Genomic DNA, 13,710 nt, shown 5'->3' with positions numbered 1-13,710 from the left:
AAGAATCAGAGTATAATTCTTGACTTAGTCACTGATTCACTGCAGGTGGAGGAAAATACTCTAATACTACATTAACTTTTGGGCCAATGGTACTTGGGGAATGATGTCATCTGGGCCTGAGAGACCTCAGTGATATTCTAGAAATCTATTTTTAACAACACGCCCCCCCCCCAAAAGAAGCTACTTGAGGTCTTTGATTCTATGGGACAGTCTTGTACTCTAACTGCCGCCACCTAAAATAGTTTCTGGACTGATGAAGACCTTCTTCAAACCCCTGAAAGGCAACCCCTAAAAATTATGATTTTTTTTAATGACAAGCAATTTATATAACAGCTAAGTCCAACAGAGTTGATGGAAGACAAAGCAAACAGGAAATATTTTAGACACAGATGAAATTCTAATGAGAAAAATGACAGAAATTAATGTAGTAAAAAGTCAACAATGATAGTGATGGAAGTTAATTTTAAATTAGAAAGATAAATTTCATCCAAGGACACATTACTGCCAACAGGGAAGTCAGAGGTCTCTAACTTTTCTGTCTCTCACTCTACCTTGTATCTCCTATATTATTTTATAGCTCAAAGGTTTGTATGGAATTAGGTCTTAATATGGTATATCAATTTTTCTATTGAAATGTGTGATCACAAAAAGTTAGTTTCATCACTTCTCACTCACACAAAAAGTTAGTTCCATCACACTCACTGTTTGATCCTTTTGGAATAAAGTTAACAACACAAAACACACCAGTCTATTCTCCAGCCCCTACCTCCTGGACTTCTTTTCCATATACTCATTGAGAGTCTATTACGGGCAAAGCATTGGCTGGAAGCTTGGGATACAAAAGAGGAAGGAGATACCAAAGCTGACTTCAAGAAACTTAAGTTACTCAGGAGGCAATATGTACACATAAGTTTAGAAAAAGATCTATTCCTTGATCTTATCATTTTTTAGATTTCATAGATTAGAGGTAATTTTCTGAAATATTTTTATATACTTTGACTTTAGATGAGAGAAAGCTGAACCCAGTTTAAAAAAAAAAAAAAAAAAGCTGATCCAGAGTATTAAATACCTGGTTCTGTTGCTATTTGGAGCTAAGTCACTATTGCTCAAGGTCTTTAGGATTATAAAATTGAAATAAATGTGTTAGGATGATTACTGAAGGTTCAATCAGGCCACAGGTTAAGGGGCTACTGCTTAGAAAAAAGAAATCAAAAGGACACTAAGATTGATTGCAAAACTGAAAATCCTAGAGAATAATAAAAGAGATTATATATAATGAGGTGTCTTATGTATTCAATTATCCTCTTCCTGCCAACAAACAAATCCAAATCATTCAAAACCACACCAAGACATTCCTTTTAAACCTTTTTATTTTGAAACAATTTTAGACTTACAAAAAGTTGCAAAAAATTGTATAAAGTTCCTAAACGCCATTCCCCCAACTTCTAATGGGAACACCTTACATAACCAAAGTTAATTATTAAAATAATAAAATTTACACTGATACAAAATAATTAATCTGTAGTCCATATTCAAACTTCACAAATTGTCCCACTAATGTCTTTTTTTTTTTTTCAGCCCAAGATCCAATTCAGGATACCACCTTGCATTTAGTTGCCACGTCTCCTTAGCCTTCTCCAGTCTATGGAAGTTCCTCAGTCTGTTTTTGGCTCTTGTGACCTTGACATGTTTGAAGAGTCCAGGCCACTTATTTTGTACAATGTTCTCCAATGTGGGTTTGTCTGATGCCTTCTCATGATTAGGCTGAGGTTGTGCATTTTTAGCAAGAATATCACAGAAGTGATGTTGCGTCATCAGGAGATAAATGAGGACAACCTGTCTCATTACTGTCGATGTTAACTTTTTAACTTGATTAAGGTGATATCTGCCAGATTTCTCTACCCTTTGTTAACCAGCAAGTATCTTGTAGTGAGATATTTTGAGATTCTGCAAATACACTGTTTTTCATCATACGTCTTCCTAATTTTTGTATCTATCAATAATTCTTGCCTATAATAATTATCACTGTGTTATTTGCTTAATAATGATTTTCAATTTCCATCATTCATTTCCACATTTATTAATTAGAATTCTATTATAAGTAAGAGTTGTCCCTTATCCCTCATGTATTTGTTTATTCATTTATTTATTTAGGTCAATATAGACTAACAAGACTTATTTTATTCAGTGAATTCTAATGCATTACTAACCAGACTCATATTCAAACAGCAGAAACAGAAATTTCTAAGTATTTTCTCAACTGTTGAGAGAACTCCCCCCCTCAAATCAACTACTAAAAAATCCTGAACTTGATTTAAAGTGATTTTTCGTTATTTGTCCTTTGAAATTTGTACTAACCTACCTGTTAAACAAAAATTTTCCTCTCCTCCTATCCAAAGACCACGTTTTCTCCTCATCACTATTGAAACTTTCCAAAGAGAAAAAAATTTTTCACTCAAAGAGAAGGCAAATTCAGTTTCATTTTAATAGAACAAAAACAATAATATCAGAATAATAACAACAAAAGGCTACTAATTACCTGCAATCACTGTCTTTTTTGTTGTTGTTGTTAAAAATGAACCTGGGGGTATTTTTTCAATACCCAGTTCCTACTCTGATGAAAGTCTTCACTTTTTCACCCCCCTCCACCTACAGCAGAGCATAGGCAGGGAATTCAGAATATATGTATATGTGGGGTGCTGGAACTATTATATATAACAGTTAATTGGATATAGCTAAAATCCACAAATGAGAAGAAACAAAAAGGCACACCCTTGTGGACCATTACTAACTATGACCATAATATTTGAGCAGACATCACCACTTACACTGACACTAACCCTACAAAAACCAAAGGAAAAGAAAGAGCAGACAGGGAAGCCTGCTTGCCAGAGAAGCATTAATGCTAAGAGTACAGTGTGTTCTCATTATATTGATAAATACAATATATGCTGTCTTTTAGTTAGAAAAGTAATATGGTTAAAACACAAAAGCTAGGGATTGGCTTTCATGTATGTACTACCCATCAAGGTCTGGAAAGCCAGGACAGAAGAGGGAAAAAATAGGCCGGACTTTACTTAGGTTTGACCCTTTAAGTCGTATTTCTGCTATAGTTGCTCTTAAAAATTAAAGGAACAGGCTGAACATAGAATACAAAAGATCAGTAGATCTGGAGATGAAATTGACCACAGAAATTGATGATTACAGCATGTCAAGGTTTTGGCAATTTTTGAAGGGCTGTGACTTGCAAAAATACTGGTAAGAGAAATAGTACTGGCCTTACGGATAAGTGCCCTATTTCACTAACACAGAAACTAAGAATGTTTTCTATCACAACCCAGAAAATAAAAACTGGCCCGTCCACACATCCATATGACTGTAATAAACCAAGCTCACACTAGCTATCAAATCCTAGCTGAAAAAACAAGAGGGCATCATTGTCTGAGAGCCAGAAGGTATGGCTCATTGGGGAAGCAAAAGAGGGAGGAGACCTGGAATTCCAGGGCCAGGAATCTTTCAGAAAGGGCTGCTTTTGCTCTTCTTTTTCCACTGAGAGGCCTCAGTACATCTTCCCACATCATCCCCCGCCTCTCTCCCTCAGCCCATCAATGAGTAAAAGGGATATGCCCATGTGCACATCCACGTGACACATTCACTCCACTGCTGCTGAGTCTTCTTATATTGGCCTTTACTTAAAGGAGAAGCTTAGAAACATTACTCTCCACTTATATGCAGTTTTTAAAAAATGTATATAGCCATACCTTTTTTTAATTTTTATTTATTTATTTATTTTTGGCTGCATTGGGTCCTCACTGCTGCGTGCGGGCCCTCAAACAACGTTTTAAATATATTCTAAGACGAAGTTCAGCTTAGAATCTCAAAAACATCTATTAACTCCAGCATGGCAGATTCCTTTATCCTGTGCCACCCCAAAGTTTTATTCTTCTCCAGCCAACAGGGATCACAGCCAAAGGTTGTTTATAGACATGCTCAGTCCCTTCCCATTCAGGTCCTTAAACTACAGGAACATCAATATGGCCACTTGCCTGGGCATCCTCATTTTACCTCTGCCCCAGCTTCATACTCAGATAATGGGGGGAAAAAAGAGTTAAATGAAAAGATGGCAAGTGGAGACAGTGCTAAAGGGTGATGTGGGGGGAATAACTGGATCTCTTATAATTCCAGCAGCCTTTACCTAAGCCACCCTAAACAAACACGTGATATGAGTAAAAACTGTGTTTATTTTGCAAACATAACTTCAAATTTCTTGGCACTCCACTCCTCCATCCCCCCATCCCAGTCCTTCCACAGTGCCCCACCCTAAATCCCTTCCTACAGCAATTCTGGAGCCCCCGTTCTTGACAAGAACAGCTGCACCCATTCATACTCTGGGTATGTGCTGTGGCACCAGCAGTAAAGCCAGGTCATGTCAGTGCCCCAGGACTTGGAAGGAGTATTGGTGGGTGAGAAGCTGTTCCCTGCCATCCACTGCCAGCTGGAAAGGGGTAGAAATTCAACTTCTCAGGCTGTGTAATGGTAGGTATGTGCTCTACTTAACATTTTTTTTTAAATATGTATTTTTTAAATTTATTTTTGGCTGCATTGGGTCTTCGTTGCTGCGTGCGGGTTTTCTCTAGTTGCAGTGAGTGGGAGCTACTCTTCGTTGCAGTGCATGGGCTCTAGGGTGCGCGGGCTTCAGTAGTTGTGGCACATGGGCTCAGTAGTTGCAGCTCTCGGGCTCTAGAGCGCAGGCTCAGTAGTTGTGGCGCACAGGCTTAGTTGCTCCACAGTATGTGGGATCTTGCCGGACCAGGGATTGAACCCGTGTTGCTTGCACTGGCAGGCGGATTCTTACCCACTGTGCCACCAGGGAAGTCCCTCGCCACTCAAATTTGACATGGCCCAGACAAATGGGTCAGGTTCTCCCTGTGGTGGTATGTTACTTCCCTAACACAGTAAGGAAACTGCTTAAATGAGTCATCACCTTTTTAACAGGGCTTCTAACTTCAAGCAAAGGCCTGGCCTGAAGAAATGCTATCAGAACCAACCATCTGTGTCCTGCCTTTCATAATTCCATGTTGGACAAGATTCCTGGATCAAGTGCATTCGAAACGCTGCTGAGCAACAGCTGAAAGTACCAGATGACGCAAGTTAGGTTTTCCTTTTCCCTGGGTCCCAGTAACTGCGCCTCTAGGACACAAGTCCTCCAGTCACTGACTCCCGCCAGCTTCCGTGACATTGAAGGAAGCTGCCTTTTCTGCTGTTTCTTACGTAAACAGTATTTGGGTTGGGCATTGAATGCTTTGCTGCTGAAGCCACTCCTGATAAATAGAAGTGAAGGGGCAAAGCCACAACTGAGCCAATCTTGGAAGCATTACAGCTTGCAGGAGACACACATATGAAGCACAGTCACCTTTGTGAGCTAGACCTCCATAGGAAGGCATTCAGAGGAAAGAGCTTAAATTCCTGGTGTCCTTTGAAGATGAAAAATTTTATACTTACATGCATTTTGTAAGACAATGAACGGTGAAGAACCATATATTGTACTATAAATAGCTGCAGCACAAAGGGAACCTCAGCCTGAGCCAGAATTATTCTTTAATAAGGTTTTTTTTTTTTTTTTTTTTTTTTGCTGTACGCGGGCCTCTCACTGCTGTGGCCTCTCCCGTTGCGGAGCACAGGCTCCGGACACACAGGCCCCGCGGCCATGGCTCGCGGGCCCAGCCGCTCCGCGGCATGTGGGATCCTCCGGGATCGGGGCACGAACCCGTGTCCCCTGCATCGGCAGGCGGACTCTCAACCACTGCGCCACCAGGGAGGCCCCAGAATTATTCTTAACAAGCAAAATATATTTATGTGTTACCTGTAAAAATAACAACTTTTTTAAATGACGGAAGAAGCAGTCAGAGACAGAATCTAGTCAAGCACAATGTGGATAAACCCCACTGTGATATACTCAATAATATCCAGATTAAGAGCTATGTGATATAATAATAATAACTGTATATGAGAAAAGCTTGATGTCAAGTCAGAAAGGAAGATGGTACAGCCCAAGCTCATGTGTGTAAGGTATTTGTTTTGAAAGGAACAGTCCCATATAAACTGTCGAAGCCACCAATAGCTCCATTATAACCTATTCATTTCTCAGTTCAAAAATGAGAGACAATCACCACCACCACTACATTTTTTTACTCTGAAAAAGAAAATAGTGGCAAGTTAATTAAGAGCATTTGATTACTGTAATTCACGCCCATCTTCAGTCAGGCTCTTAGCCAGACCTATGAGTACAGAAATGGTCCTTTAATGTCCTGGAGTGTCTCTTACTTACCTAATGGGAAACAGACTTTGGAGAATGTAAGAAGTACCATAGTTTAGTTTGGAGTATGTTTTCGTTCTGTTTTTCAAATACCCTTTTGTCATTTTTAAGAGCCATTATGGGTTTATTTGCTTTTAATGCAGCCTAAAAGTAAAATTGTTTTTAGAGTAAAGCTGGGTAAATGGAATCAGCACTAGGGAAGTGTGAATGAGCATGTGAACAGAGGGAAAAGTAAGGATTAAGAAGGAGAAGAGAACTATGGGGGAAGATGACCAGGGAATGTGTATACTAAGAAAACCAGAAAAGTTAGACTGTTCTAGAGATCTCTCAGACAAACCATGGCCTGTCTTCATTCATCTGTACAACATTAGCCCTAACATGTGATATCCAAAGTGTCAATGGCTAATGGTTGCTATTCATTCAAAGTCTAGAACGCCACTATGTAATGAGCTTTCTGCAAAGATGGAAATGTTCTGTTCTGTGCTGTCTAACCTGGTAGCCACTAGCCACATGTAGCTACTGAGTACTTAAAATGTGATCAGTGCAAACAAAGGAATGAATCTCTAATTTTAATTTTAGTTAGATGTAAATAGACACCTGTAGGCTTATCTAGAAGAGAGATTGGGATTAATTTCAAAGGCTTGTTTAGAAACTTCACTTCATTTATGTTTAATAGATTTTGCGTACATGAATTAAATAAGATTCTACGGCAGACACGGCTCTTGCTGCCTGTTCCGTCTTACACTTTTTGCTCTTATCATTATCTGGCTCTTTATCAGTATAATGTCTCCCTGCTAGATCAGAAGCTCCAGGAGGACAGCACTGGGACTGTCTTATTCACCTCTGTCCTGGCCCGGAACAGGGCCTGGCACATTGTACACTCAGTAAAAAAAGGAAGCATATTCCCTGGAAGGCTTATGTATAGAAAGATGCTCCTGCAAATCTGGGTCTCATTTTAAAAACCACTTCCAAGTTGCACAGATCAATAGTATTCTTGGTAGATAACCTAATTTTTCCCCATTTTAATTTCCTCTACCCATTACTCACACAAAAGTAAACATTTCTCACCACAGGATGTACATATTCAATACTGCCTTTTTATTTTAAAAATTCAATTTATTTCATGATTTTCCTAAAATGAACAACTTCTAAACCATTATGTATTCCTTTTATTCTTCCCCCCAAGACACTTCAAGCTCAATTGTACCACTTACCCGATATTTCATAAGCTAAACACAGGTGCAGATTGGTTAAAAATGATCTATAACATCTTTCTGACTGCTTTGCTTACAAAGCAAAGGATGTATATGTAAAGCATATATATTTGTATACAAAGCATATGTGTGTGTATGTATCGTGTTTACATACACATATTCATACACACACAGGCACATATCCATATACATACATATCCACAGACCTATATATCTACACACACATATGCACTCTATTGGGCTTTCAATTATCAAGTCCTTTATCATGCATTCTATTTATCTACCTAGTTCTACTCTTAAAGCCATGTAATTTGTCAGAAAGTATTGGATTGGAATTCTAGCTCTTCTGCGTTTTAGATATGCACTCTTGGGCAAATTACTTAGACACTCTGGGCTTCAGTTTTATACCATCTAATCCTTTCAGTTTATGAAAGGATTAGATGGTATACTGGCTAAGAAAGCAACTACATGAACACAGACAAGATTTAAAGTGAGCAGGGCCTGAAGGTTAAAAGCAGATTTAAGGGCAAGCTACTAATCAGGGATTGAAAAAACAAAGGAAAGAGATACATCACAGTCTTAATACAGTGGGAGAAGAACTCACTCTAAAAAGACATTTCTATGCCTGATATATATTGAATGAAAGGCCTTTCTCTGCTCTTTGGAAATGGTTCAACTCAGGCTACCTTTGCAGAATCACAATAATTTATATTATTTATAACTGTGGCTAATCTGTCACCTGTTTATCTGACTATTCAGATAAGGCCACTGACTATTCAGCCTCTAAACCTCACATTTGGTAAATTTCTAGCACCTTAGCCTATTCTAGAGCTTCTTCAACACTCAGAGGGCATTTAGAAATAGAACCAAAGTAAGTAACAGCTTTAACAGTTTCTATAAAGAATCCAAGGTATGTAGCAATAAAGTACTTCTTTAAAAAGTTAACCTCTGTGATTTGTTTCTAGACTCCCTGGCAGAGAAGTACATAAAGAGTCAAGATCCTAGGAAATCATGTCAACAGGAAAGAGGGAAAAATCAGTGCAGTCATCCATACCTCAGCTTCCTGTAGGGTCCCGTGGTTTAGGCACACCATGTCAGGGCAAGTGATGGGAGACCCACATCCTTCTCGGATTGCCAGCTGCATGTATTGTTTCAGACACTAGGCATTAAGAAGAAAAAAAGACAGATAATTACCCACCACATTACAGAAGCACCAAGGTTATATAACCACCACCGCCTCTTCTTCCTTAATTGGCAGACCTGGGGCTCCTGTACTCAGGAAACATAAGTTATCATGAGTGTGAATAATACTAAGAGCCATCACTCTGGAAAGAATGCAGAGACAGGTAATTAATTATGTATGACTTCATCCTAAGAATACTGAGTTTATCCAAGGCAACAAGTCAATGCCTGTACGCTCACACATTTTATCCACCATAGATTGGGAAAAGGAGAAACGTTCTTTTGCACTAATGGCAAAAGCCTTCTTTGTACTTTTTTTTTTTTTTTTTAACTTACATGACTTCCCGGTTCCATTTTTACCCAGTCCCTCTCCCTCAAAATTTGCCAGAAAGTAGAACTCTGTGACCCTCATGCTGAGCTTGCCAAACAGAATCAAAATAAGATTAAGGCACTGGCTCACCTATGAATACTCTCAATAGCAACTACACCTGGAAGAAGTGTCAAAGACAATTTGGGAGAATGAGACCTTCCCAGAACTATAGGCCTTGGTAGATGCTATGATGAGGAAGTTTGAGGAGAACCCGGGGAGAGAAAATATTGGATAGGAAATAAGAAATCCAGAGAGAGGAAGCAGAACACCGTAGACACACTTGGTCTACTCATGGCCTGTTGCATGTGGATCCTGGACACTGGGTGGAGAAGTGAGTCAGACTGAAAAGGAACTGAGAGCTTTATGAAGACCTCCGACCCCTCCCTTCTCCCTTCCAACCCATCCCCACAGGCCCACAGGGAATTAAAAGGCATAGTCCCGGGAGATCAAACTCTTAAGAAATTCAAAAGCTGGCTCCTCAATTTCTACTAGTTTGCTTATAATTGGTGAGCTCTTTTCTATATGCATGATGAAAAACAGTCAAGCTCAAATGTTTGAGGAAGACACTCCCCAGAATACATAAGGGTCAATAAATTAATGACTCTTACAAAGTAATGATTAGTCATAATTTGGTTCCGATTTTTACAACTCTATACATTTATGTGTCAACCTGCTACATTAAAAATACTGCTGTCGCACCTTTTATAAAAGCTTAACTAGTAAATAAATCCTAATGACATAATTGTGACATCTTTTCCTTTCATTGACCATCTTTATGCATTTTCCCTGTCTGAAAATAAAACTATCACAATTGTATTATTTCAGAAAAACAATCATGTATTTATCTGATTGAAGTTACTGTTATAATGTACTAATGAATTAATGACTAAGGCAAACTATTTAAACCATATTTTTAACTCTGTAAATACTTAAAAATTCCCCTCTCCAAGGAGTCAGTTTTTTATCACAGAAAAAACTAGAAAATAACCTAAATATCCAAAATAGACAAATGCATCAGTAAATTATACTAGGGCTTCCCTGGTGGTGCAGTGGTTGAGAGTCCACCTGCCGATGCAGGGGACACGGGTTCGTGCCCCGGTCTGGGAAGATCCCACATGCCAGAGCGGCTGGGCCCGTGAGCCATGGCCGCTGAGCCTGAGCGTCCAGAGCCTGTGCTCCACAATGGGAGAGGCCACAGCAGTGAGAGGCCCGCGTACCACAAAAAAAAAAAAAAAAAAAAAAAAATATTATACTAAAGCCATGCAATAGAATGCTGAAGAATCAAGAAAACTATTTTCAAATGATGTTTAAAGACATGGGAAAATGCTTAAGATTTAGTATGAATTGGAGAATAAACAATATCTGAGAACAGAGTCCTCTCAAGTCACTCTTCCCCGACAATTGGCCCCGTATAGATATAATATTTTAACTTTCACTTTTTTGCTCAAGAGAAGAGTGAACAATCACTTGCTCTAGGAGTTACTATGCCAGACAAGGTCTCCAGTACGAGGAAGAATGATAAGAAAGCAGTAGCAAGGAAATGTGGGGAAGAACTTCAATGTACAGGCAAAACTCGCGAGGAACTGCCAAAGTGCCTAAGAAAACTAGTGTCACACTAAGGGACAAATAAATGAGTAAATGATGTGAAGCCCTGTCCACCCAGCTCTGCTCCGGAGGACCTCTTGGCCTTCCAACTGCCCCACAGATTCCAGCGTTCCTGCCTTGATCTCTCCCGTGGCCACTTGAAACTGATGTAGAAAGAGTGAAAAGGTATGGTCTCTAGGCTCAAAGGGGAAGATATCTGAGAAAAACAAAGTGAGCAGTATAATGAGCGTCAAATCCCAATATCTGGGCTCTAGCCTCAGTGCCACTCTATCAGGTGACAATGGGAACATTACCTAAACCAACACCCCGACTTGCCTCCCTTAATTTTTAAAATGGGGACAATAAAACCTGTTATGGCTACTTCACAGGGTTTAAAACACTCATACGCACAAACACAAAGCTAAAATTTTGTACATGGAAGCCCTTCGGAAGTGTGCAAAATGCAGATTTAGTCATATTTCTACTGCATTTCACCTGGTCTCAGACTTCCAAAAACTTTGTGGAGAAATGTTAATCCTTTAGCCTTCTAAGATTATTCTTTCTCCACTCCCTTCAGGAAACCCGTTAAACCACTTGTGGTAGGGAAGCTCCATAAACAGAGCAGATATTTATAAGAGAACATCACACACACCTCTATTCAAGCCTCTCTGTAGAACTATTTATTTACATCCATAGAAAAGGCTTAGAGTTAAATAGGAACTAAAGAGACTATGTGAGTCTTTATAGGCAAAAAAATTCACCTCAACTTATACTGCAAATTTGTAAAGCTGAAATCTGAGCTTTCCCAAGAGTTTATAATGTATGTTCTATTTGCTAATGTAATGCTCTTAGATACACTGCAACCAGGATACATAAACCTAGTGAATTTTGAAGCTTCTCACAAAGACTCTCCTGACCACAATATTATCAGACCTGTGCTTTTAGGGCAGAAGTTAGAGGTGTATACACTGACTACAGGGTCTAAATATATGACCTTTTTTTTTTTTTTTTTAATTCTGAGAAACAATGGTTCAAAATAGAGATTTGTAAGTGCATGTTGCTAAGTGACGCTACAGCACAGGCACTTGACACTCCCTCACTAGGGCACGCATTTCTATTCAAAGGCAAAGAGGGAAAACAACCAGCCCAAGTTACTGCCTCTTACTGAATTTTCAAGTAACTTAGGTTCATTATATGTCTTCTATTAGCTTTCACAAAAATTTAATCTCAAACCTTCCCTCTCTTCTTTAGTACCTCTGGCTAAAGCACAAAAGAACCATAAGCATTCACACTGACCCCTGTGCAAGTTACACAAACTAAACCTACGTACAATGGTTAACAATTCTGGGAGAAATGGCATCTAGCTTGTAAATACAGAGAAACACAGAAAGAGAAAAAAGAAAACTACCGTCATTTAGTCACATTAAAAAAAAAATCACATTCCATTCAACAACAGGATTAAACAAATGTCTAACTATGCAATTTTCGTAACAGCTAACACATTCTAAGGGAAATGTTTCAAAAATTGAACTTTTCAAAAATCTTTTTTTTTCACATCTTTATTGGAGTATAAATGCTTTACAATGTTGTGTTAATTTCTGCTGTACAACAAAGGGAATCAGCTATATGTATACATATATCCCCATAACCCCTCCCTCCCACCCTCCTTAACCCATCCCTCTAGGTCATCACAAAGCAGCGAGCTGATCTCCCTGTGCTATGCAGCAGCTTCCCACTAGCCATCCATTTGGTAGTGTATATATGTCAATGCTTGTCTCTCACTTCATCCCAGCTTCCCCTTTCTGCATCTTTATTCCTGCTCCGATGACCCAAAAAATAATGAAACAATTTTTTCTTTTAAATCGCCAATATTCCATTTAGTTCGATAGAACATAGAAACATCTTTAGGTCATTACGGGTCATGTATAATAATGATTGTTCCTCAAAATCATTCCACAGCCCTCAAGGATTCAGATGGGATCTAACCAAGGATTTAACCATCAAACACCTGGTGAACCAGATGACGTGTCTCTTCCAACCCTGAGAGCCTATGAATTATGTACAGTGGAGTCTTCCCAGAAAGGGGTTTCTTCTAGGCCCCTTTCAGGGATGTTATTTTCCAGTTGACCAAAGGGCATTCTTCATTAGATATTCTCACCTATTAGATGGACAAGGCAAAAAGGGCTACAACATTCAGACAAAGCTCCTATGTATCCACCACAAGAATTACACACACACACACACACACACACACACACATCAATATATTTACTATACAACTGCTCATTCTCTGTTACTACCTTATAGCTTTCTTAAAGGTTTTTTCTAAGAAAAAAAAGCATTACAATGAATAGTTGATGGAACTGGATTCTAATGATCACAATTGAAGTACAAGCTCTAAAAGTCTCCTCTGCATCTTGGGCAAGTAATTAATTAACCTCTCTCGCTGCGGCACTCACAGTTGTAAGATGGGACAATACCACCTGCCTAGCCTCTACTCTCAGGGAAATGGAGAGTCCTCCATGAGGATAAATACACGAAAATACTCTGAAAAGTGAAAGAGGAATGCAAATGTAAAGAAGAGGATGGAATAGAAGTCTCTGAACTTCAGGCAGGCACGCAGACATGAAAGCCCCAAAAGAGATGTGACCCCAAGAGGGTGGGGAGGGGAGGTAAGAGGACAACAGGCATTGTTGGGAGAAGAGAGGTAACGAGTGACGGTAACTGAAAGTTTAAATTGAGCCCCAGGATCGTGGACACTTCTAGGTGCCGGTGCTGGGGTTCTGAGGTCAAATAAAAACTGGCAGCCCACATGGCTTGAAGCTGAGTTGGTGACCTATTGACCTAGGGTTTCTCATCCCTAGCTCAGCCATGGGTGGGAAAGAAGGTGATGAGGGGGAAGTACTTGAGGCCAAAATCTAGACAGGCCTTGAGTAAATGTCTGTTTTTCTTTTTATCATTCCTAGTACAATGCTGTACACTAAAATGGATATTTAATAAAATGCAGACTAACACTTCTCAGCCCCTTGGTACACAATTACATC

At 39.3% G+C, this 13,710-nt stretch overlaps 1 protein-coding gene across 1 annotated transcript in view; it reads right to left on the bottom strand.

The window, feature by feature from the left end:
* RNF144B (ring finger protein 144B) overlaps positions 1-13,710 on the bottom strand; it is an 80,069-nt gene that overhangs the window by 29,149 nt on the left and 37,210 nt on the right. Inside the window, exon 3 of the mRNA XM_060109848.1 lies at positions 8,585-8,689. Coding sequence (XP_059965831.1) covers positions 8,585-8,689 — 105 coding nt within the window. The remainder of the gene's footprint in view (positions 1-8,584; positions 8,690-13,710) is intronic.

This window comes from Mesoplodon densirostris, chromosome 10 (genome assembly GCF_025265405.1).
Source record: "Mesoplodon densirostris isolate mMesDen1 chromosome 10, mMesDen1 primary haplotype, whole genome shotgun sequence".
NCBI classification, from domain to species: Eukaryota; Metazoa; Chordata; class Mammalia; order Artiodactyla; family Ziphiidae; genus Mesoplodon; species Mesoplodon densirostris.
Note: the sequence above shows the minus strand (reverse complement) of the source record. Positions and strands in the feature narration are given on the sequence as shown.